At 39.7% G+C, this 26,975-nt stretch overlaps 1 protein-coding gene across 2 annotated transcripts in view; it reads left to right on the top strand.

Annotated features, from left to right (window-relative positions):
• The first annotated feature begins 1,625 nt into the window (after positions 1-1,625).
• The window catches only part of SLC5A11 (solute carrier family 5 member 11), a 75,288-nt gene continuing 49,938 nt past the window's right edge, over positions 1,626-26,975 (top strand). The window contains exons 1-5 of one of the 2 annotated variants that reach the window (XM_007499035.2): positions 1,626-1,847; positions 19,201-19,403; positions 21,706-21,879; positions 22,800-22,871; positions 23,606-23,710. In XM_007499035.2, coding sequence (XP_007499097.2) covers positions 21,739-21,879; positions 22,800-22,871; positions 23,606-23,710 — 318 coding nt within the window. In that variant the 5' untranslated portion in view covers positions 1,626-1,847; positions 19,201-19,403; positions 21,706-21,738. Of the gene's footprint in view, positions 1,848-18,904; positions 19,111-19,200; positions 19,404-21,705; positions 21,880-22,799; positions 22,872-23,605; positions 23,711-26,975 lie in introns of those variants that run through there. The other variant, XM_001368677.4, reaches the window with a different exon arrangement.

The raw sequence follows: 26,975 nt of genomic DNA, 5'->3' as shown, positions 1-26,975 counted from the left end.
TTATCCCCAATGCGCTTCCTTTGGGCTGCTGGGCAGAGGGGTAGGGGATAGGGGAAAATATCATCAGGCAAGGTGGAGAGGGGAAGGGAAACAGCATCTCTGCCTGAGCCCCTCTCTGCCTTTCTAATAATGACTGGGAGGTGGCCATGTGCCCACAGAAAGTGCTCTGCATGCCATCATTGGCACCTATATTATAGGCTTGCCATCATTGTGCTAGTAAGTATCAGAGGTAAGATTTGAACCCAAGTTGTCTTGCCTCCAAGTCTAGCTTGATACTCATTGTCCCCTACTGCCTCCCATGTGCAACAGAACAGAAATGGGACTTCTTTAATCATCTTGACCACTCCAGCAAATGAAGAAACAGAAGCTTGTTTTCACCCAAATGAATGAGAATCAAACTGTACTCAGAAAGGAGACTTCAAAGATTGAATGGTGCCATTGTAGGGCTTTAGTTTCCTTCAGAGTAAAATAAGGGACTCAAGTTAGATGATCTTGTCCATTTCTAGAATTTAATCTTCTGAACAGCATGACCGCAGGAGAAAGCCAGGTTGTTTAATAGGTTTAAATCCTAGCTCTAATACTTATTAACCTATCTGATAACCCATGACGAGTTGTATTGGGTCTCAGTAAATGAGGGATTAATTGAATGAATGAAAGTATTTATTTTGTGTTTTCTTTATACCAGGAACTACTTAAGTTTTGGGAATACAATGAGCTTATATTCTAATAGGTTATGGCACCACATATAGGGAAGTAGTGGCCAGGAAGGGAGCCTCTATTATTTCTACCACAATTACTAGACTGAAAAACTAGAGTATGAGCCTATTGCAATTTTCCCTCCTCTTTTCTCCTAGTTTGATTTTCTTGGCCATCCAACTTCCTTTCCCCCACTCACCCTCTCACCTCACCTTTTCCACATAACTGATACCACTTAATTTTCTCCCTTCCTTCCTTTTAGTCCAGTCTAATTATATCCAAGACTGATTAAAGAATTTCTTAATTACCTGTTAATCCTGCCAATGAAGGTATCAATATAAATTGTTAGTATCAGATCAGTGGGTTAGTGGGAATGGAAGAGAATGAAATCAGTGTCTTGGCAAGATAGATACTGGGTAATTGTGAGGAAAGCCAACAGAAATGTGTTACTTATAAATCCCATCACCACCTCTAGTACCACTGCTACTGCTTCTGCTTCTGCTTCTGCTACTGCTACTGCTACTGCTACTGCTTCTGCTACTGCTACTGCTACTGCTACTACTGCTACTACTACTACTACTACTACTACTACTACTACTGCTCTCCTGAAGAAAAAACAGTGTGACACAATAAATAAAATTCTAGCCTTGGAATCAAGAAAAAAAAACAACAAATTCTACCTCTGACACTGAGTAATCATAAACAAGTTGCTTAACCTCTCTATGTCTTAAGAATCTCCTAAAATTTACTAATTTAAAAATGGGTTATAATCAGTGTTGGTGTCTTAGGAAACCATAGAGTCTTGACATAATGACGTATTCCCCTGGCACACTTCTATCTATTGCCCCACCTCCTCACCATTCCTATCATAAGCAGCTGAAGGGAATGACCCTGATTGCACCATTATTCCTGCCTGGGCACTTAAGGCAATCAGATAATGGAATAGGGTATATACTACCATTCTATAGCCACTCAAGACCTGAGAGTGGAGTGCTGGGCAGAGATTATAAGTGGGAAGGGTAGGGCAGCCACTGAGCTGTGTTTCCTGTTTCACGGGCATTGGATAAGAATCTGCACAGAATAAAAAAGTATCCAGGTGTGTTCTGTGTTCATGGAGGAACTCGTGCTGAAAAACCCTTGGATCCATTAAGGTAAGTCTTGGCTGTGGTGACTGTGGGGTACATGAGTGACAGAAGTGAGAGGGGCATGACTGGAACTTCTCCTGAGCCTCACATGGTAGGCAATGGAATTGGAATAAACAGTGAGGAGATGACTGCAATCAGATTCCAGCCTTGAGCTGCCTTCTGAAGTATACCAGGTGAGTTTATTCCTATTTATAACATCCAGAAAAGGGTGACTGGTGATGAGTATCCTGTGTCCAGCCCTTGGTAAGCTGTGTAACTGGGCTGATTACTTCCTATCTCCAGCCTCAGTTCCCTTACCTAAAAAATGAAGAATTTGGATTAGTCATCTCTTTAGCCATTTTCAATTCCAAGTCCTAGAATTCTGATACAACAAATAGTAGTTGCCCAAGAAAGACTAGTCATCACTGGCAAGAAGGCTATTAACATTATTTTTCTTACTGCATTTTGTCATGAGAACAAGTTTGGTATAATGGATAGACAGCTGGCCTCAAAGACAAGAAAATGAGTTTAAATCTGGAATATGCTGGCTCTCATTTAAATCACTTAACCTTTCAGTGCTTTAGATAACTATGTAAGACCATAAGCTCCATAAAAGGCACTGGATAAAGGGTGTTTTGTCATCTAATGCTTCCTCATATTCATTAAGTCACCTGTACCAGCAGAGTGAGTTTTGTCACCTGGTGGTTCTCTACCTCAATTAAAATATAGATCTAGTTCCTATGCCTAACCTTTGTTTTGACACAATAGATACTTTTAAAAAACCAAGTATCAATACAAGTTAGAAAAGTGATAAGGGCTAGGTACTTGGGGTTAAGTGACTTGCCCAGGGCCAAACAGCTAGGACATGTCTGAGGCCAGATTTGAACCCATGACCTCCTGTCTCCAGACTCTATAACTACTGATCCACCTCTACTAGATACTTAACAATTAACTTCTGTTGGGTAGGTCATTCCACTTTAATCTCAGTCCAATAAATATTCATTAAGCACCTCTTATTTGCAATATGTACTTGGGATATAAAGAGAAAATTGGAAAGAGGTTCATGCCTTCAAGAAAGTTACATTATATACCCAATAATTTGGGGAAGGCTGGAGTAACTACAGCTAATAGAATCCAGAAAGGCTTCCCTTAGGGGAAGTGGCATGTAAATTAAATTTTGAAGAAAACTAAGAGATGTAGGTAAGGAGGGAATGCATGGCCAGGTTTGTGTTTCAAGGAGATAATTTTTGCCAGTTGTAAGGAGGATAACTTGAACAGGGGAGAGAGTGGAAACTGGGCATTCAGTTAGGAGGCTGATAAAATAGTAGAGGAAGAGGTAGTAAAGGGCAGCTGCTTCAGTGCAGAGAAGGGAATTGGCAATAGATACACTGTGGAAACAGCATCAACTAGCGTTGGCAACTCAAAAGAAGAGTTGAGGATGATTCAAAGATTACCAATCAGAGTGACTAGGAAGATGGTGGTGTTCCTCAGCACTAAAAAGGAAGTTGAGAAGAAGGGAGCTTGAGTGGTGTTGGAGAATAATGAATTCTTTTCCAGATATATCAAGTTTGATACCCAACAGGTAATGCCCAACTGGAGCTCAGGAGATTAGGGTTCAATATATCGTTCTGGGAGTCATTTACAAAGAAACTCAATCCAGTTCTATACTATGTCAGGTATTCAGGATACAAAGACTTAGATGAAAACAGCCCCTTCCTTCAGGGATCTTACATTTTACTGGGAAAACAACATTACTAGGTATTGAGGCAGACAGATTACTGCCTCTAGAGACAGGAAGGCTTGAGCCCAAATCCTTCCTCATACATTTACTACTTGTGTGCCTTTGCAGAAATCACTTAGCTTGCCTCAGTTTCTTCCTCTATAAAATGGATAGCACCTGCCTGCCAATGTTGTTGCCATGATAAAATGAGACATTTCATAATTCTCTTTATAAAACTTTAAAGTTCTCTATAAATGCTGTTGTTGTTATTAAAAGTAAAAAACCAAGTAACTTCTGCAGGGAAAGGGCACTAATGACAGGTATAGGAAGGATAAGACCTCTTGTAGGAAGTGGGATTTGAGTTGAACCCCGAAAGAAGCTACAGAGGCAGAGTCAAGGATGGAGTGAACTCCAAGCTATTGCCTGCAAGGAAACAGACACATTGAGAGATAGATAGAATGTGGCTGAGAATAACAAGTAGAACTGGTTGGTTGAAACAGGGATTGGGAAATATAGTGATACACAATAAGCTTGGAAGGCAGGCTGGAGCCAGTTTGGAGAGGCCTTTAATTGTTAAATAGAAGAGTTTGTATTTTCTCTTTGAGAGCCTAGTGACAAGGAACCATGGAGTCAGTGGTTGGGGGGAGGGAAGAGGAGAAGGAGCAAGTATCACGGTTGCTCATTAAAATGGAAGATAATTTGGAAGTTCCAAATCTTGGTGACCAGAAGGCTGAAGATCTCTCCAAAATCTTTGGGGAGTCTAGGAGCAAAGGAAGCGAGAATAGGGTTAATGGTGAAGGAAATCTACGGGGAGAATTGAAGGGAAGGGAGGTGAGAACAGATGGTCTCAATTTTCTCCAACAAGTATGAGGTCTTTTGTTATGCAGAAAGGAAGAAAGGATGATATAGATGGCCCAAGAAAAGAATAAAAAAGGTTTGGACTAAATGTTGTGGGGAGTGATATAGTCAGGACTGATTTAAATTTATAGGAATAAGCCATTCCACAATAAATAATGGTTAACAGGCAATTTTCAAAGGAAAAAATTCAAGTTACAACCATATTTTTTTTTAAAAATGCACCAAGGAAGAATTGTAAATTAAGACAACTCAAATTAGATTGTGAGCTCCTTGAGAGAGAATTAAATTAAATTCAACTTGCTTTTTTGCCTTTCTTTGTACCCCTAACCTTTAGCACAGAGCCTGGCACATAGGAGGCACCTAACAAATACTTGTTGGCTTGATTTGACTAAAACTTCTTGTAGGGACAAGGACAGGGTCTAGACATGAATGGTTCAGAGTGAGATAGTGAGTTCCCTGTCATTAGAGATATTGAAGAAGAGCCTAAATGACTGCTTGTTAGAGATGCTAGAGAGGTGATTCACCTATTGCAGAGGAGTTTAGATTCCATGACCCCTAATTAGGGAATTGTCAGAGAAATAGGCAGCATCATGGCCAGCAGGGGTGGCAAAACTAAGAGGACCTGTTTTGGTCAGCAATAAAGTGGCAGATAGCCTCTGGGCCTCATTGTTCTGCTATGGAGGTAGCGGTGGACAGTCACTATTACAGGATCCTCTATCATGATGGTTTCTCTTATGAGAACAATTCTTTAACTGGGGTCCATGAACTTAAAAAAATATATATATATATGTATATATTAATAACTGTATCTCAATATAATTTGTTATTATTGTGCTTAATGCATTAAAAACACTATGAGAAGGGTCCACAGGCTTTACCAGGCTGCTAAGGGATCCATGATGCATAAAAAAGAACTACCCTGTGGCTCTCTGAAAACCCCTCCAGAACTTTTTTGCCCCACTCACTTGCAAAAGAAGCATTTAAGAGGTAAAGAGGATTTCTTCTCCTGTTTTAAAATTATAAATCCTTCTTTTAATTTAAGAAGGAAAGGTGGCTAGCAGAGACCATAGATAATGAGTCTGGTCACTTTTGTGCTTTTGGTGGTTTGAATCAATCCCAAAGTGAGAAGAAGATGCAGGTGAAGCTTACTATATGGGCTTTTCTGAGGTCAAATTTTCACCATGTAATTGGAGCATGTCTTCATGCCTTTTCTCCGGTGCTCTCACTGTCCAGGAAAGTGTCTGTGTGTTTTTGTGCCCCATCCCCTCTCCCCTTGCCTGGTGTTCTGTGGCAGGGCTTTGTTCTCTCCCTGGGGGGAGAAGGGGGGTAGTTGTGTAAAGGACCAGGGACTCTTATGAAAAGGCTTTTCAGAAAAACAACTTCAGCTGCATTTCTGGTTTGACAATCATTGATGCCTTGCCCTACCACCCTTGGGGCATTTTGAAGAGCTTCCTCTCTGTGATAAGGTGTTGAAGGAGAAAGGCCTGGAATACTCAAATAACTTCTCCATCCTGCCAGCTGTCCAGAACTCTTCCCCCAAACCAAACACACTTAAAAGTCTGCGGAAACTCTGACAGATGAACCTCAGTGAAGGCTTGCTAGATGCAATTCATTCATTCCCCTCAGTTGGCATGGAAGGAAAAAAAACAACCCAGTGACAATCTGTTCTTGCATGTTAGCCAAATATGTCAGAAATATTACCTGTTATTGACACATACAAGCATTCGCTTGGAGATAGGCCCTGATTGTTGGTCCATCCTGTTTAACTACAAAAGACTTCCTGTCTTTCTATTGGAAGGAGCTCTCAACATACTTTTCATAATAATTATAAAACAAAAGATGAAATTTCACAACAATCATGAATCAAAAATAGGTCGTTTCAGTTGGTTTTTTATAATCACTAAACAATATTTTAGTACAAGTATTTTGTACATTGGAGAAGAATCTGCCAAAGAATCTCTTCTCCAAAGTTACCCATGATTGCTTAATTGTAATATCTTGTCAAGTCAGCAAACTTTTATTAAGCACCTATCATGTGCCAGATACTGGTGCTAAATGCTAGGAATATAAGAAGTGCAAACCCCAGTCTCTGCTCTCAAGGAATTCACTGTCTAATGAGAGAGACAATATGCAAACATTTATGTACAAATGTAACATGGCAGACCCTGACCTCATTCTCTAAGGGCTAGATCTGTTCCATTTTAGTCTCCCCATAAGATTCTCTGGTACCCTCACAGGATTAGGGAGTCTGTTCTTCCACTGGCTCAAGCCTCCATCAATTAGATTCTCCCTTTTTTAGGGATCCAGTGACGGTACCCTAATTCCATGTAATTACTTCATATCACTTAATCTGTTGCGCCACTCTGTTCTTCCAGGATTTCCTCAATAGACATTTGCTGGAGGGGAGTGGTGTCACTTTCCTTCTCCAGGGTTATTTTTCCCTGGAGGATAACATTTTCTCTTTAGACAAAGGAATTTTTTTACAAAGGAAATTTGCTTCCAGGGTAGCAAGAACATGCATATAAACATTTCTCCCCAGTACCTTGGGGGCATAATTCCTTTTCTACCACTTCAGTCTCTGGGAAGACTGAATAATAATAATAATATTCAGAATAATAATAACTCAGTTCTATAAGGCATTAGTCCCACTTAATTCAAGCCCCATTAGGAAACATCACACTCTTCCTTTGGAAGGACTTCCAACATTTGAACTAGATTCTTGAAATTTAGGATAACTTCAGATAGCTCTAGCCCCCAGATCAGAGACTCCCTTCTCCACACCTACAACTGAAAAGGAACAAGGAAACAGGTCAGATCCTTGAGCCTTTTTCTCTGGAGGTAACATGTCCTAAGGGAGAAGAGAGGTTGCCCATAGGCTCTCTCCTTCTACCACAATGTCTGCTATAAGTAGTCCTTCACACTTGGACAAAAATGCCCGAAAAGGGACAGACCACATAGGATAGTCTAGTTTTAAATAGATGGAGCAGATGATGCAACTAATGGAAAAGCTGCCCCTGACCACATAATAGGACAGTGAAAAAATCCATGCATGAGCCAAAGGTTATCTCTGATCTATTCTCTATATATCTCATATGCATCTATGCATATGCATCTATGCCCCATCAGAAAGTAGGACCCTTGAAGGCAAGGATCCTGATTTGCTTTACTCCACATTATCAGTGCTTAATACAGCATTGGACACAATAAATGAATAGCAAATGGTTGATTGACCTATCCAGACTTGTTTTTCTCTTTCAAAACAGTTTTTCTCTTTCCCTTTCAATATGCTAGAGCCATTTTCTGTTGGATAAATCTTCATCTTATTCCATCCTTGTGCCTTTAACGATTCATGGCATGTCAGAACTGAAAGGGATCCTAAGAGATCAGGAATTCAATTTCCCTATTTTACAGATAAGGAAACTGAGGTCCCAATGGTTTAAATAGCTAGGAAGTAAGTGTGCAAGGTAAGATTGATTTGAAAACCAAGTCTTCTGATTTTAAGTTTTGAGATCTTTTCGTTATGCTAGGTTTCTTCTCCATGACCAAACACAACTATATAGTTTGAGTCAAGAAATTTCCAGCTAGGTGAGGTAGCTTTTGAGACCTGGTGCCATTATGAAGGGATCCCATGGCTATTATAGTACAATCTGACCACCCAAACTTGATTAGGCTGGGGGTCTAGTGAACTTTATCATTTTGGACATTTCTAAATCTAGTCTAGGTCTTCCAGTAGCAGAATATAAAGTACAAACACCAAGGAATTTCAGGACTACCCTGTTGCAAATTGGTGAAAAGATTATGTATGAAACAATGGATCTATTACATAGAGTTTGCATTTTTAAAAGACTATAACAAATATGCAGCTGGGTGGCTCAGTGGATTGAGAGCCAAGCCTAGAGATGGGAAGTCCTAGGTTCAAATCTGACCTCAGACACTTCCTCCCTGTGTGACCCTTGGACAAGTCACTTGACCCCCATTGCCTAGCTCTTACCATTCTTCTGCCATGGAACCAATATACAGTATCGATTCCAAGACCGAAGGTAAGGGTTTAAAAAAAAAAGAAATGTTTTGATTTGCATTTATCTTATTGGTGAGTTTGGGGCAATCTTTTATATAGTTGTTTATAGTTTGCAATTCTCTCAAGAACTGTTTGCTGATATCTTTTGACTATATGTCTTCTTAGGGGGTGGCTCTTGGTCTTATATTTTTGGATTAGTTAGTTCATTACATATCTTTGATAGTTGAGCCTTATTAAAGATACTTGATGCAAAGCAACCCAACTTTCCTTCTTGACCTAGTGCATTAATATTAATGCAATAATAATAATAATATGGGTTTGGGCCCAAATTGCTCAATTTAATATAATCAAAATGCTCTATTTTATTGGGGGGGCACCTCTACCTCTTGTTTGGGAATATCTTATCACAGGGACTGGGAGAACTCTTTACTCCCCAACATGCACACATATATGCCATGAGATCCAAAGAGAGGGCAGACTAAAGGGGTTTCTTGGAATGCCCAAATCTGAAGAACTGGCATGAAATTGGAAAAGGAAAGGTCCAGGACTTTCAATCCAAGTATTGTGCCAAGAATCAGGAAACAGATTAGTAAGAATGTCTTCAACATGACCACTTGCCTTATGGAATCTGCCTCATTAAATCTTAGATATTTTGTTATCATGTAGTATAGTCTATGGTGTCCCTTCCTGAGCCAGTCTTTTCCATGAGATTGGGGACAAAGTACATTTAGAGTTGGATTGTTCCAGAAGGCCTGTGGGGATCCAGCATTATTTCTTGAGCCATAACTAGGGCAGGATGAGCAAGACTTTTCAACAAAAGCTTGAAATTTTGAATTTTGAGTCCTTCAGCACATTGAAAGCCACTAAGTTTAGTGCCAAAGGGGAAGGATGCTACAAATGGCAAGCTGAGGACCATGTGATATCTTTTCTAGGTATATCTACCCCAGCCAGACTCCCCAGTAGACTTGAGAGCACTTCTTATGCCACTTTGACCCTGAACTAAAAATTGCTAGTTATGACTCTGACGTTTCTTTCTGGCACAGTGACTACCTCCTAAGGTGAGTCGTTAAGCAGAAAGAGTTTACCATTTAAGAATCACTGGAACGATTCTAGCACAGTCAACTCCAGGATTTGGATTGAAGGGCAGCAGGCTCGTGGAAGCTGGTCCAGCACCCCAGCCAGTCCTCATATCCTATTATCAGCTCACCCACTCAGGCCAGGAAGATCTACATTCCTAGCAACACAGGCTACACAGAGGTTCCTGGGTGACAGTAGAGATGGGCAACATTAATGAAAACACTCTTGGGGCAACAGAAATATGAGCAAGCAAAGCCTGTACTAAAGCCTCACTCAACTGCCTGGCTCTTAGATATCACAGTTCTCAAAAGTGGGATGAATATCTTCAATTTTTACCTTTGACATGCCCTTAATAGCTTCCTATGGGGACCTCAAAAGGTGGGAATTAGCCTTTCCAATTATTCTATCGCCAGTTTGGCAGCAACCAGATTAAATCCATTGCTCTTCCCTATCCTTCCCATAGACCTTTCCCCTCTTTTCTCTCTTCTCTTTCCCTTCCTTACTCTAATGCTCATTTATCTTGCCAGCAGATGGCAGCCATAATCAGACAGAGACCAGGATTGAGTTCTTTGCTAGCTTGAAGCCATAGACTGAAAGAATAAGCCAACTAGATGAGGTCACTGGATTTGGGAATGACAATGAATTATAGCCCTTGACAGACCATTCAATGCTTTCTCATTTCTCTAATATGCTAAGGAGCCTACCTAGAGACCTTGTAGAATTCCCAATGGCCTAAAAACAGTCTCAGTGGTAACAGATCATGGCTCAAAGGTCGTTTTCCCATCCATCCTTGCTGATATCATTTGGGTGATGGCTTTGAGCAATAAACTGAGAAGAGGGGGAAAGAGGTAAAACAAGCCAAGACTAGAGACAGATCAATGTAAAGCTCCATAGTCACTCAGAGCAGGATATAATGAAGACTGTACAAGGACAGTGTTAATGTTGTCTAAATAATGTCAAGACTCAGAGTTGAACTTAAAAGGCGGTGGAGACACACTATCTAGGTGTTGTTAGGTCTCCTGGTCACCCAGGGCTTCTCCAGTAATCCTAATTCTAAAGCCAGTTAGAACACTAAAGCTCCTCATAAATGATAGAGCATCAGATTCTAAACTAAACTGAGTGACCAACCATATACTTGCTATAATATCAATGCATACTCAAAAGCTTTAAACTATGGGGACTTTTATTTATTGATGAATTTATTATTTTTTATTTTTTGATATTTATTTATTTTATTTTTTATTTATTGATAAATTTTTTGATTTTTTGATTTGATTTGATTTTTGATTTTTTGATCATTGATCATTTGACCATTTATTGATAAATTATGGGACAGTGATTAATGTTTGTGTCTGATTCCAGAAAAAAGGATAAAAACAAGGAGCACAAATTTAACCTGAAATAGTGCCAAGAGAGCACACAGGAAAAACTAGTGTGAGACTAGAGGTGGCGACGCTTGACATATGATAAGTCATAGGACCCCCTTGTATCTACACTCTTTGAGAAGTACTCATACAAGTACCAAAATTTGACTATCATGCTGGCTCCCTATATCCCTGAGAATGGAAAAAAATCAGACCAGAGAATAATGCTTCTCTATCAAAATAGAATTCTAGTTCCTTTCCTTCTTATAGTATGACAACTTCCTGTAGTCTTGGCTGCAAATGGGTAAGTGAAATATTACTGCATTCTGTCCTACAAACTTGTGGGATAGAAATTACTTTAAATTGGACCTGTACAAGGGCTTATTGTGAACTTATTCTTGCTTAATCAACATTTTATATACATAGATTTTGGTATTTTTATTCTGATTTTGAATTTTTTTTTCTTTCTCCCAAAAGTTTAACTTTCTTCCATATTTTTTTCTTTATATATATTTTTTGTTTTTTGTTTTGTTTTTATTGTTTTTTAATTCTTTTAATAATTGACTCATACACCCCCATAACTCAACAATGCATCCTGAGCTGAACTGGGTGTGTTTTTAACTCCCACTTCGGGTTGGGGGGGGTTGTATTTTAATAAAAATCCAAGATTTTAAAATTTCTTGTTTGAGAAAGATCTTCAAGGAAGAAGCTTGCTAACTCCTAAATCCAGATAATGAACTGTTGCAGAAAGATTCCAGAAAACCTACACTACATCAAGATCAAGAATGAACTTTGGGTGTGGTTCATTGAACTGAAGTTTGATTGAGCATTTATTGTAAATGTACAAAGGGGACTGCCCCTAATTTGGCTTTTTGTCAATGTACCTAGCAAAACATTGGTTTTGCTTTTCTCTCTTTTCTATTCCTCCCTAACTATTGTAATTTCATAGCTGGTATGTTTACAAGATCCATCAGAGAGACTAGTCTTCCTCAGGCCTCAGGGGGAATTGTGAATTTTAAAACTATTCCACCCTAATCAGACCGTACTTTAGAAGATCTGATTTTGCTATTTCCTGAAACAATAGAGATACTTGGACTAACAGAATCAGGTCTTGGGAACTCTACATTTCTCTACCCTCCTTAGTTTAACAAGATTAGGAAGGTCTGCACCAAACTCAAGGATTAAGTGTCTGAGAAAAATGGCCTTCAACAGACATGTGCAGAAAAAGCGGACAGATCCCTGGGCTGTCCTAAGTCAAGCTAAGCTATGATTGGTACAGATGAGACACAGGAAAGTTATGTAAAACTGTCTATATAAGGCATGTCACTGGCTCTCTTCACTCTCTTTTCTCTGGAGAGGTGACTCTGGCTGGCAGCGTGCTAGGCGTTCTGACATCTTGGAGTGGTGGCAATTATTTTGTCTGGGTTTGGCAGTGAGTTTGCCCTTAAGCTGATTCAGGTTTGGGCATCTTGGCTGAGCCCCTTTTGGAGTTCAGGCTGATTCCTTCCTCCTTCACACTCCAAAACCTTACTTTCTTGATCTTCTAATCTTCCTTCCCAGTGCTACCCAGGCAGGAGAAAACCTTACTCCTTTTCCTTCTTCCTTCTCCTTAATCTCCTCCACTATCAATTAAATCACCATAAAATTTCCAGCTGACTTGGATATTTTGTTATTTGGGATTTACCCTGGTGACCATTTAAATTTAGATTTAAGTCACAACACTAAAATTATCTTTACAAACTACAGCTAGGGCTTCAGGCAGCTGGAGAGCAGAAAGAACTTCATTAATAATTTCTGCATTAGCTATAGATTTTCCAGCTGAGCTTAAAAAACCTCTCTGGAGCCATAGCATCCCAATTGAGTGACAAATGCCAAAAGCATATCTAGAATCCATATAAATTGTTGCCTTTTTATCCTTGGCAATTATACAGGCATGTTTCAGAGATATGAGTTCTGCCCCTTGAGCACTAATATTAGAGGGCAGTGAAGCTGACCACTCAGTGGCAAATTCTGTGACTACAGCAGCTTCAGTGTAACGTATGCCATCTCTCATAAAAGAGGAACCATCAGTAAATAAGACCAGATCTGGATTGTCTAAGGGAGTGTCCAAGAGATTATCTTGAGGCTTTTCTGCCATGGATACTAGTGTTTCACCACTGTGTAATGGTTCTCCTGAAGTTGGTAAATCTGGAAGCAAGGTGGCAGGGTTAAGGGTTGTACAGCATTTCAAGGTAATGTTTTCACTATTTAACAAGGTTATTTCATATCTTGTAATTCTCTGATCCAAGAATGCCTGTGTTCTATGCCTTAACAACAATGCTTCTACTTCATGTGGGCACATAATTGTTAATGGGCATCCTAATACTAGATCAACAGTTTTTGTCACTAGTAAGGCTGTAGCAGCTACTCCTCTAAGATGTGGCGGTGCTCCTGATGCTACTAGGTCCAGTTGGGCAGAATAATAAGCAATTGGGTGCTCAGAAGGCCCCAAAATCTGACTTAAAACACCTGAAGGTACCCCTCTTTGTTCATGTACATACAAAGTAAATGGCTTGTTGTAATCTGGGATGCCTAGAGCAGGGGCAGACAGGATAGTCTGTTTTAGATCTGATAGAGCTGACAAGTGTTCAGGCTCTAATTTGAGGGGTTCAGGGACTGAGTCCCTTGTTAGTGCTATAAGGGATTTAGTAATTTCCCCATAGCAAGGAATTCACTGTCTACAAAACCCTGTTGCTCCTAAAATTGCTCTCAACTGTTTCTTAGTGGTAGGAGCACTTAAATTTTGAATATTTTCAATTCATTTGGGAGAAATCAAGCGGGCACCCACAGTCAGGATGAATCCCAAATATTCTACTTTAATGAGACACCCTGAACTTTATCCTTCAAAATCTTATGTCCTCTTTTGAGCAATTCCAAAAGAATATGTTTACTATTTTCCTGACATGCTTCTGCATCTGTTGAAGCCATGAGTAGATCATCTATATATTTGATTAATTTGCTATTTTTAAATGTTATATTATCTGTGTCTTGGCTCAAAATTTGTGCAAATAAACTCAGGCTTTCCACAAACCCTTGTGGCAGGCAACTCCATGTGTTCTGAGAGCCCTTCAAGGTGAAAGCAAAGATATGCCTGGAGTTCTCATGTATGGGTATGGAAAAGAAGGTTGAGCACAAGTCTACTACTGTAAAGTATGTAGCTTTGCTAGGAATAGAAGAAATAATCATATGTATGTTAGAAACTATGGAGTATCTCTTTATAACATAGTTGTTCACAGCCCTCAGATCCTGTATGAATCTATAGAGGTGCTTGCCATCGGGTCCCCTTTTTGTTTTTTTAATGGGCAGGATGGGCATGTTGTATTCAGATTTAAAATGGATTATTATTCCCTGGTCAATTAATGAGTTTATTACTGGGGTAATACCCTCAATTGCCTCTTTTGAGAGGGGATACTGAGGAATGGAAGGAGGTGGGCTAGATTTAGTTTTTATCTGCACAGGAACAGCCAACTTAAGTAAGCCTACATCGGAAGAAGATGTGGCCCAAAGAGACTCCGGTATATCTGCAGGTATTACAAAAGTCGAATGCGCTTTCCCCTCCTGACTCTCTGAGAGAATTATAGGGAGTAAATTTAAAGATTCCTCCAGTACTTCCAATGATAAGGAACCATCTGGGGAGCAAGTTATTGTGGCTCTGAGTTTGCATAGAAGGTCTCTCCCCAGTAAATTTAAAGGGGAGTCAGGCATCAAAAGGAAGGAACGTTGTACCTCTAGGGGTCCTACAGACACCATTCTAGGGGAAAGTTTTTTAACTCTTTGGGGTATTCCTGACACTCCTATTACACTCTCTGAGCCAGCAGAATAACAATGTAAGTCAGGTGTACTCTTTAATACAGACCTGGAAGCTCCAGTGTCTAAAAGACAATCATAATAGGTATTACCCACCTTTAAGGTAACATGGGATTCATTAGTATAGGGGGGGCAGTGGATAGGGACAACAGGTAGGACATCAGGGTCCAGAAAATCAAAGGTTGTATCCTCTGATTCCTGTGCCCCAGTCCCCCCCCCCAGACACCTTCATTGTATTTTGGAAGTTCCTTGGGCACCCCCCTGAAGGGAACCCCCCTGAGGGGCATTAGCACCTCAAGTATATTTTGGATGAGCACCATTTAAATTATATTGTTGTATAGTCATTTGGTTTGAGTTATCATTTTCCCAATATCTATTCCTATAGTTATCATTCCTAAAGTTGTGGTTTCCATTATTATAGTAATTTCTATAATTATCACTTCTGTAGTTGTTATTAAATTGCAGATTCCTTCTGAGTGCCTTGAGTAAAGTTCTATACTCTACCATTCTGTGGCCCTTCTTCTCACAGAATTGACAGGTAATGGATCAATAGTTAGATTCCTGGAGAGGAGCAAGTGCTATTGGTTGAGTATCATGACCACTGTTCATTTTAATAATCATATCTTTTAAATATCTCAATTCTTTCTTCATTTCCTCCATAAGATTATTATTTTCTTCCTTCTTTTCTTTGTTTCCCTTTGAAACATATAGAGCTGTTTTCCACAATTCTTCAAGGTCCATCTGTGGCCATCTTGGGCAATGTGTTCTAAAATAATCCCTAATCACTTTGCAAGAGTTATTGACAAAGAGCCTTATAACTTGTCTTATGCAATTTTCTTTAGATAGGTCCAAATCCAGGTATCTACTCCCAAACTCAAGTATTCTGTCCATGAATCTAGAGGGTATATCTTCCTCATTTTGTTTAATTCTTTCAAATGCTGTCCACTTATCTGTACTGTCTCTCTGTTGCTATTGTACACTCTCTGTTGCTATTAAGATGGCCTCTCTACAACGGTATAATTCTAAGTAATCCTCAGAGTTGTTATAGTCCCATTTGGGATCCTGAGATGGCCAATGTGCTGCATTGCACCCCCGGGTTTTGTTGACATGAGCAATTATTTTATTTTTCTCACATTCAGTTAAAAAAGCCTGTAGCAAGTTCTCAACATCTTTGTAAGATGGATTATATTGAAAAAAATATATATCTGTCATTTTTTTTTGTTACCAGAAAGGGATCTTGTTCATATGTGGGAATATTTCATGTAAATTCATTTATTTCTTGAGGAGTAAACAGTATATTGTGCCCCCATTTTGTCCTATTTCAGGTACTTTTCTTAGAGGAAACAGGCCTATAATTGTCAAACTGACCCACAAGTACCAAATTCAAAGATAAGTTTCTTTAGAAGGATGAGATTTCCTTGGGGCTGGAATTGGTTTTGGGGTAGGAGGACATTTTCTTGGAGCTGGGATTGGGTTTTGGGTAGGAGAAGGAACAGGAGAATCTGGGACTTCAAAAGTTTGGGTTTCAGGAGAAGGGTCTTGGGGATTAAGTTCAGCCAAGATTTGCAGACCACGAGAGAACCAGTCTGTTAGCTGAGTTATAGGGAAAGTGTTTTCCATCTCTATTTCAGGGAAGGAAATTTCCTCATTTAGAGGTTCAGAAACAGGTCTGTCAGGTTCAGACCTGTTTTTGGTGGGGTGTGTTTGCCAATTGATCAAGTAAGAAGCATTTTAAATTGTCTAATTGGGCTTGCATGTTCTCTTGCTTTTTTTTATGTTTTCCTGCATTTTATCAGATTTTTGCATAATTTTTTGTATTTTAGCATCCTTTAACACAGTACTGAGGAATACAAAAATGACATTACCTAATAACATAAACAATTGGAGGTATCCTGAATTCATCAATGTCCCTAATTCTTCAACCACCATATAAATGTCGAAGAATGTAGTATTCATATATATATATATATATATATATATATATATATATATATATATATTCAATTCAGATTAAGGAGAAATGAGAGAAATAAAAATATTATACTCACCAGCTCTCACAGCTGTGTTTTAAACTGTTTAAAAGGCTGACAAGTAAGTAATAAAGAAAGAAAGGAAAGAGATTTCACAGAAATTTGAGGGTCCTGTTCACAATTTTTATGAATTAGCCAGACTGTAAAGATGAATTTAGAGTTGTGACTTTAAATCTAGATTTAAATGGTTGCCAAATAAAATTCCCAAGTCAGTCTGGAAATTTATGGTAAGTTAATTAATATAGAGGGAAGGAGTTTAAGGAGAAGAGAGAGGGAGAGGAAAAAGAGTTAATTTAAACTGCTCCGGCTCAGGTTGAGCCAGGCAGGAGTTAAAGGCCTTGGCCAAAGGGGCCTCCCTGAGCCCAAGGGAAAAGGAAGTCAGTCTTATCACTCACCATGAGACCATCTCAAGGAAGCTGTCTGAGTGAGCTCCTCCAGGCTGAGTAACAAGATAGAACTGGCACCCAGGCTGCTCACAGGAAGTGATCAACCAGATCCAACTTTCCAGGGAAAGAGTTTTTGAGAGACAAAAAAAATCCCAAATATATAGAACTTTCACCCTTGTGTCTCCACCTCTAAATTTTCACATCTACCAATCACATCAAAGGCTTTCTCCAGGACTGCCCATACTTTTAGTTCTCACCTTCTTTGATTAGTTTATATCTTTTAAGCTACTTCACACTTCTTTGTTAAGTTCACCTTTTGTTAGTTACTTGACTGTTGTGATTAATTTAACCTTTATAGTTACTTAACACCTTTTTGTATTAAGGTCTAAAAATAGACTTAGCTTAAAGTTTTAGCTTCACTATAAGGTGAGAACTAAGTACCTTCATTGTTCAATTAGGAGATTACAACTTTATCTTCCCCTAAAGTATGTCTAAGTAGGGTGGAGTAATGTAAAGTACTACAAGACATTCCTGATTCTGTTAAAGAGAGTGTCTTCATTGTTACAATCAGGAGATAGCTAAATCAAATCTTCTAAAGTAAGGTCTGAGTAGGGTAGAGTAGTTTTAAAATTCACAGCTATAGAAACTTTAAAATGCAAATACAGTAGTAAAGAACAATATATAAAGGTAAATATGAATGAGCAATCAGAAAAGACTTTAGAAGAATGAGATATTTGCATTCTAGTGGTGTAAAGGGGGGGGAGATGGGAATGATATAAGCAACTCATTAGGTTCAGGTTAGTATTATCAGAAATCATAGTGGGAATCAAATAAGATAGAAGGCCTGGGAATAGTTTTTGTTGATTATCTTACAAAGAGAAAGGTAAGAGAGGAAGATAAACCAGGGAAGAAAGAGGGAGGAATAAAGGGTACATATCACAAAATCATGGAGAATAATTAGAAGCCTTTACAAATAAGGGAGGGGTCAGGGAAGTAGACCTTGCTTGAACATCATTTTGAGCTGATGCTGAGTGGTGAGCAGATCCAGGACAACCTATACTATCACAACAATATTCTAAAAATGAACCATTTTGAAAGATATAAGATCTCTGATCAACTCAATTCCAGAGGATGGACAAATTAGAATGGTGCCTACCTCATGACAGAGAAGAGATATGCAGTGATATACATTTCTAAATATGGCCAATGTGTGAATATGTTTTAATTGACTGTGTGTATTCATAGAAAAGATTTTGTTTTTCTTTCTTTCTCTTCAGTGGTGGAGAGGAGAGAATAGGAAGGAGAGCAATTATGCAAAGCCTAGAATGCCAGGACTAAGTTGGAATTTTTTTTTTTATGAATTACTAGTATAGGAAAGAAATGGTCCTGTGACCAGAATAAAAGGAACTTGGAAGTTTCTTCCATGTGAAAAGAACCTTAGAAATGATAAAATCCAAACCCTTCATTTTAAATATGAAACTGAAGCACAGAGAGGTTAAGTGATTTACCAAAGTCACTCAGGTTGTTAATAGCAGGAATGGAACTTGGACTCAAGACCATTGTATTTTCCACTAACTCATAGCTACCCCTCTAGGTACCATAGAACCTTTCCCTTAAAAACTTGCTTAACTCCATTCAAATGCAGACATCTCTTTCTCCCCCACATCTGTTTCTCTCTTCCCTCCCCCACACTCCTGGTCCTATCTCTGCCTGTCCCCAGCACATGGAGGATGGGAGGGGGGAGAGAAGGGAAATGGGTAAACAGAAGCCATGTGCTATTAGTTCTGCCAGTGTCTCCTGTCTCAGCCTTCTAGGAAGAGAAAAGGATCTTGCCTGTAGGAGTCAGAGTCCTCACAGATCACTGGGAAAATGGGCTTCTGGGAAATAGAGGGGGCAATGTCCCCTTCCTTCTCAGAAACTTGAGTAAGCCACAGGAATGGAGGAAATGAAATGGAAGCCTCCTGAATGGATTCTTGGCTTCTGAGATCAAGGTTCTTGCCATTGCCCCTGGGCCTCCCTGTTAACTCCTGCCCCTTTGTGACACTAGGATGGTATTATGCCTTTGTTAATCCCCCACACAGGCTGGACGCTGGAGTTTGGAGTTTGACCCACAACATCTCAGGAGCAGTGGTCAGTTACCTACTTCCTCAGTCCCTTAAATCTGGAAGGAGAGGATCGCCTGTTTCCACATTTTGCTTTTCCTCGCCCATCTCCTTGGTCTCCCCAGCCTTTGAGGGGGAGCTGTTGACTTGTCCATTGGATCAGCTCACAGGTCCTCAGAAAGGTAAGCAGCCCCCTTGTTGCCCCCTTTGTGAGGCTATTCCAGGCAGAATGGGAGTAATCGGGACTGAGAGATTAAAGTTAAAATGACTTGGAGGACAAAGTATTTAATTCTATCCTGGGGTCTTTCCAGAATCCCATCAGCCTCAAAAGGGGAATTAGTATAGTGTTGTTTACAACAACGATGGAAATTACTACAATATTATCTCTCCTCACTTTTTCCAAATTGGGAATCAATCAAGCACATCCAAAGAATTCACCCTATCTGTCTAGAGGGTGGTCCTCTCACAGGCAGAAAGACATCTATGGTATACTGCAAAGAATTCCAGAAAATCTGCCATTTAGAAATTCATTTTTTTGGAACTTAAGGACACTGGGCTGACTCTTAGAAGAGCAGGATTTAAGTGGCTGTCACTAAATAATTGTATCATCTTGGACATGTAATTTTTCCATCTCGGAGTCTGTTTCTTAATTGGAACAATGAGGGACTAGACTGTGTATAGGCTCCTTCTTGCTCTGGCATCCTAAGATCTAAGCCTTATCCAATTCTTACATGCCATGATTCCATTCAGCGGTGTGCTGGTAAATGTTTAATGCCTGCATCTCCAAAATGCCATTAAGTTTTATCTTCCTTATTAACACTTTTCCATTACTTTCTTAAATCTAGACAATCAACAAAACAATAAATTAAGCTCTGCAGATTGTAATCTGTTAATATTACAGGAAATTGAACAATTATCCACTTGGAGCTAGCACCTTTGATTCTTTTCCTAAGGAACTGGTCAAATTCCAGCTCTAGGTCCCTTTACTGAGAGGAATTTGGCTTGCCCAATGGGGCAGTCAGTTTGCTCTTCCCAGAAGTCCTATCAATATCCATGTGTAAAAGACAACTTTCTCATTTATTTCTCCTGAAGTTCTAGGAAGCTAAGTAATCATTGGTCCCCTACTGTTTGACCCCACTCTGTCCATTAACTTCAGGAGAAGGGGGGATGTTTAAATTCAAGCTTCCTGTGTTTGGTTAACCTTAGTAAGTTAGCCTGGGCCTCATGGTTATGCTGGGGCCATTTCCAACTGGAATGTTTGAAGATTACACCTATGGAGAAATACAGGAACAAATGGTCTCTGAGGTCTCTTCCAGATCAAAGATTCCATAGTCTTATGGACACAAATGGCCTCATTCCAGCAAGCTGATCTCATGAGCTTACTCTGTGATTGAGGCAGGCATGTTACTTCCTTTCCAGTTTCCTCAGTTTTTGTTTTTTTTTCAGCCATAAAATGAGGAAATTGGACTAGATAGTCTCAAAGATCCCTTCTAGTACTAATGATCTGTGCTCTCTGACTACCTGGTCCCTGAAATCCCACTATTAGAAATTAATTTCTTTGGTACTTTAAGGCTTCTCAACTTTCCAATGGCAAGGAGAGTTTGATTTGGGGAGGAACTCACTTGGATTAATTGCAGGAGTCTTGTTTACTGGATTGCTAAATTCAGTTGCTTCAACACTGCTGAAATTCTGTATAGGAAGTATACTCTCTAAATTTTGGTGCCAAGACGTCTTCTGCAGGAAAATTGCTTCACCCTATACCTTTTTTGGTTCTGCTGCTGTAGTATTTCTTTTGAAGTTTTAAGGATGGTTAGAGGTATTTTGAGAGAGATTTGGATTTCCTGATCCTCCGCTCCACCATCTTGGAGTTGTCTCTCTATCATTTTCAGTAAGCATTAAGTACCTATTCTGTGCAAAGCATTGTTCTGGAAGAAATACAGCATATCTAAGAGAAAGTCTAGAAAGCGTTTTGAGGCCTGAGAGGGGGGAAAATAAATATCATATGTCTATGTCTAGGGAAGGCGCCTTGGAATCTGAGGGGGCTTCCTAGAAGGTGTGGTACTTGGATTTGGTTTTAAGGGAGAAGACAAGGGGCCAAAGCATTCCAAGCACAGGAAACAGGATGAGGCAAAGCAGAGAAACAGAAAAACACAAGAGTATGTATGACATGAATGGCTCAGATGATGAGAGGGTCATGAGTTGTGAGAATCAAATGAGAGAACATGTAGAAAGTGCCTTACACACTAGAGAAACTTTGAGAAATATCCACTACTCTTCTCCAAATCAGGCCTGAAGGTAAGTGGCCCGTTCTGTTGTGTACATTCTACCCTGACTAGCCCCTCTGTTACAGTTATATATAATGGAATCCACCTTGCCTGAAGTAGAAGAGGCTAATGGGCTTCCCCCACTATTGATGAGGACAAGGACTAGAGCTCCTGAACCCAACTCAAGACTCATCTTCTACTGACTTCCCATCTTTTACAGATAGATGCAACCCTGCAGGACAGGCAAACGACAATGGCCATGGAAAGGATTCCTAGTAGCTCCCTGCCCTCCCACCACGATGACCTGGAGGCTTTTCCTGACAAGACCCTGGAGACCTGGGACATCGTGGTGCTCGTCCTCTATTTTGTATTTGTCCTAGCTGTAGGACTTTGGGTAAGGCAAGGATTGTGGTTCCTTCACACACTATGACTCTGCCAGCCTAGCTGGTTAGGAGTCAAAGGGATCAAGTCCATTAAAGGAAAGAGATGAGTGAACAAATGAAAGGAACATTCATTGTGTTTACTATGTGCCAAGCTCTGTGCTATGGGCTGGGGAGAATACCAACAGAAAATCAAGACAATCCCTCTTGCCTACAAGTTCACACTAATTTTCAGAGATAGGAGAGAATTCCGATGCAGGTCAGATAGTACTCATGGTTTCAGAAGGGCATAGTAGCAGGATAGATGGTAAGGCATGGAAGCCCTTCATTTGTAATTTGTGGCTCCATGCCCATTCAAGTGGTATGAGCAGCCATCTGTTAGGGAGTTTGGAGGGATTCTACACACCGCCTTTGAGAAGAGAGAAAAGTGAGCTTGATTGGAACAGAAGTTCTGGATCCCTCACTGAGTGGCAGCCAGGAGCAGGGAAGGAGGAAAAGGTATTAGTAGAAATATTGGGGCACTTGCTTTTGCAGACTCTCTGTTGCCTAGCAGGGTGAGTAGACCCTTCCCCTGGCCCCTAAACAATTCTCTGGGTGGGATCTAATGAATAGCATTAGATAGAAATTCTCTACTACTACCTCCTTTGCCCTTACCTTGGTCTACTGGAATATTCATATTTCCCATAGCTATATGAGAGGCTCCAATAGGTCTAAAATACTACTTACAACTTTAGGGAATGGATTGTAGAGGTATTTTTGGTTGGTTACAGCAGACTTTCAAACTGGCATCAGAGAGGTAAACCTATTCCCTGGAACTAGTCTAGACACTGGTATCTCCTGAATCCCATGTTCTAGACCACAGCCACGTTGACAACTACTCTCAAGTAAAAGTAGTTTCCTTACCTAGAATGGACTCTCTCTCCCTATGTTGCAGTCTATGTGGAGGACCAAGAGAGACACTGTTAAAGGCTATTTTCTGGCTGGAGGGGACATGGCATGGTGGCCGGTAAGTAAAGCCTGGGTCCAGCTGAGCCTCTCTGGTGAGCAGTAAAGACCCCCTACACTCTGGATGGAGCCAAGATGTGAGCATTGTGTCTCCATCTCTAGCCAGAGCAAGTATGTGTTGGGGATGAGTGATAATGAGAGAATTTGTTGCTCTTCTGATTCCAACTTCAAAGGCAGGTATTACACTGGACCAGGTAAATCCTGAGTAGTTCCACGTAGCAGTGACTTGGCATGAGGGCGAGAGGGGTGAACTCAAGACATACTCAAAGGGATTCTGGAGTCGGATTGTGTTTTTTCCACACTGGCCCAATATGTTATTGTTAGAGATTCCAGGGTCAGAGTTAGAGTGGCTCCCATACCTCCTTTATTCATCAGTGGAGAGCAAGGGGACTTTGCCCCATTTTAACCCAGACAACCATGACTGCTTGGGTAATAAATAGCATGACAACTTCTAGAAGCCATCCTTTTTAACCTCTTTAGTCTCTCTTTCTTGGTGGTGATTTTCCAAGAAGTGTTTGATGAGTACCCTGTCCTGGGGGCCAAGCCTCCTCATAATAAGGATTATAAATTCCCCTCTTTTACCCCTAAAAATGAAACCAGGGACTACAGTGAAATCCACTGATCCATTAGGTTACTCAGTCCTCTAGTTTGCTAGGAAAGCCCAGGCTGAGTTATGTAAGCTCTAAAGGTACCAAGGCTCAGCATCTCCATAATGATGTACCCATCTCCCCACAGGTAGGAGCTTCTCTCTTTGCCAGTAACATAGGAAGTGGGCATTTCATTGGCCTGGCTGGGTCGGGAGCAGCTGTGGGGATTTCCGTAACAGCTTATGAGTTTAATGTAAGTATTTTATCCAATCTGCAAACTATTAGAATCTTATTGATTTTTAAAATTTTGTTTTAACATCATTTTCATTTCCAAATGTGATTCATTATCAGTATTCTCTTGATACCAATGGTTCTTGCCTTTGATTAGAAGTCTTGAGTCTTTGAAATTTGTTTTCCTTCACAGTGTGAGGTCATTGTACAAATTTTTCTCCTAGTTCTTATTTCAAATTACATCAATTCATACAAGCCTTCTTAGATTTTTCTGAACCCTTACCTTTCTTCTTTTTTTTTTACAGGAGCAGAAAGCAATTTTTCAATTTTATTTTTTTAATTTTATAGTATTTTATTCGATCATTTCCATGCATTATTCATTAAAGACAAAGATCATTTTCTTTTCCTCCCTCCCACCCCCCTGTAGCCGACACATGATTCCACTGGGTATCACATGTGTTCTTGATTCGAACCCATTGCCATGTTGTTCATATTTGCATTAGAGTATTCATTTAGAGTCTCTCCTCTGTCATGTCCCCTCAACCGCTGTAGTCAGGCAGTTACTTTTCCTCGGTGTTTCTACTCCCACAGTTTGTCCTCTGCTTTTGGATTGTGTTTTTTCTCCTAGATCCCTGCAGCTTGTTCAGGGACATTACACTGCCACTAATGGAGAAGTCCATTACGTTTGATTATACCACAGTGTATTAGTCTCTGTGTACAATGTTCTCCTGGTTCTGCTCCTCTCGCTCTGCATCACTTCCTGGAGGTCGTTCCAATCTCCATGGAATTCCTCCACTTTATTATTCCTTTTTGCACAATAATATTCCATCACCAACATATACCACAATTTGTTCAGCCATTCCCCAATTGATGGGCATCTCCTCGTTTTCCAATTTTTGGCCACCACAAAGAGCGCAGCTATGAATATTCTTGTACATGTCTTTTTGTCCATTATCTCTTTGGGGTACAGACCCAGCAGTGCTATGGCTGGATCAAAGGGTAGACATTCTTTTATCGCCCTTTGTGCATAGTTCCAAATTGCCCTCCAGAATGGCTGGATCAGTTCACAACTCTACCAGCAATGAATTAATGTCCCTACTTTGCCACATCCCCTCCAGCATTCATTACTTTCCTTTGCTATCATGTTAGCCAATCTGCTAGGTGTGAGGTGATACCTCAGAGTTGTTTTGATTTGCATCTCTCTGATTATAAGAGATGTGGAGCACTTCTTCATGTGCTTATTAATAGTTTTGATTTCTTTATCTGAAAACTGCCTATCCATGTCCCTTGCCCATTTATCAATTGGAGAATGGCTTGATTTTTTGTACAATTGATTTAGCTCTTTATAAATTTGTGTAATTAAACCTTTGTCAGAGGTTTTTATGAAGATTTTTTCCCAATTTGTTGTTTCCCTTCTGATTTTAGTTACATTGGTTTTGTTTGTACAAAAGCTTTTTAATTTGATGTAGTCGAAATTATTTATTTTACATTTTGTGATTCTTTCTATGTCTTGCTTGGTTTTAAAATCTTTCCCCTCCCAAAGGTCTGACGTGTATACTATTCTGTGTTTACCCAATTTACTTATGGTTTCCTTCTTTATGTTTAAGTCTTTCACCCATTTTGAATTTATCTTGGTGTAGGGTGTCAGGTGTTGATCAATTCCTAATCTCTCCCACACTGTCTTCCAATTTTCCAGCAGTTTTTATCGAATAGTGGGTTTTTGTCCCAAAAGCTGGGATCTTTGGGTTTATCGTATACTGTCTGGCTGAGGTCGCTTGCCCCCAGTCTATTCCACTGATCCTCCTTTCTGTCTCTTAGCCAGTACCAAATTGTTTTGATGACCGCTGCTTTGTAATATAGTTTGAGGTCAGGGACTGCAAGGCCCCCATCATATGTGTTTTTTTTTTCATTATTTCCCTGGATATCCTTGATCTTTTGTTATTCCAAATGAACTTTATTATGGTTTTTTTTAAATCAGTAAAGAAATTTTTTGGGAGTTCCATGGGTATGGCACTAAATAGATAAATAAGTTTGGGTAGGATGGTAATTTTTATTATATTGGCTCGTCCTACCCATGAGCAGTTAATGTTTTTCCAATTGCTCAAGTCTAGTTTTAGTTGTGTGGTGAGTGTTTTGTAGTTATGTTCATATAGTTCCAGTGTTTGTCTCGGGAGGTAGATTCCTAGGTATTTTATTTTGTCTAAGGTGATTTTGAATGGGATTTCTCTTTCTAGTTTTTGCTGCTGAGCTATGTTGGAGATATATAGAAAAGCTGATGACTTATGTGGTGAACCCTTACCTTTCTGTAGTGAGATTTCTTAAAGTGAGACCAACTGTATAACTAGATCCTGACCCGAATCATTTTAAGGGGAAAGGAGAAGGTTCCTGCTTCCTGCCCCTCACAATCAATCCAATCATTTATTTTTTTCAACATTTTGTGGGCACGTATTGTGTGTACATAGGACACCAGCTGTCCTATACTAAATGTTGGAGCTACAGAGTGCTTTTTGCTACTAGTGCTTATGGGGACTGGGTAGTGCTAGATTAATCCCATTGAGCTTCCAGAACTGAGACCTGTGTGTGACTCACTTAAAATGTGACCCTTTGCCAAGAGAGCTATAAGGAGGCATGAATATTCAAGTGAAGGAGATATCACTAAAATGGAATGGGAAATCAGAAACTGTGCGCAAAGTATTTTTTTTTTTACAAATATATTTCAGCATTAACTAAATACCAAAACACTTGCTTTGGTGCAAAGTGAAATGTGAAGTATTTGGATAGAATTGGACCTACAAAGGGAGCCTCAAGTTCAAATCCAACCTCAAACATTTAGTAGCTGTGAAATCCTAGACAAGTCTCTTAACCTTTATCTGTTTCCTGTACTGAAAAATGGGGATAAAATAAAACAAAATAAAATGGGTATAATCATAGCACTTACATATAAGGGTTATTGTGAGATTCAAATGAGATATTTCTAAACACAATGCTTTGTATATAGTTGGCATTCAATAAATGCTTGCTTCTTTCCTATTCTAGTTCTAAATTCTACAATTCTCTAAGGCATAATGTAGTTTTCCAAATGAAATCTAGATAACTCTCTTCCTCCCCCTGTTCATTTCCTTTGTTCAGTCTTTTTCCAATCATGTCCTACTTCTCATAACTCCATTTGGGGTTTTCTTGGTAAAGATACTGAAGTGGTTTGCTATTTCCTCCTCCAGCTCATTTGACAGATGAAAAAAAAAAAGAGGCAAACAGAGTTAAGTGACTTGTCCAGGGGCACTGAGCTA

Source organism: Monodelphis domestica, chromosome 7 (assembly GCF_027887165.1).
Source record: "Monodelphis domestica isolate mMonDom1 chromosome 7, mMonDom1.pri, whole genome shotgun sequence".
Taxonomy (NCBI): Eukaryota; Metazoa; Chordata; class Mammalia; order Didelphimorphia; family Didelphidae; genus Monodelphis; species Monodelphis domestica.
This window is presented reverse-complemented; position numbering and strand designations above follow the sequence as displayed.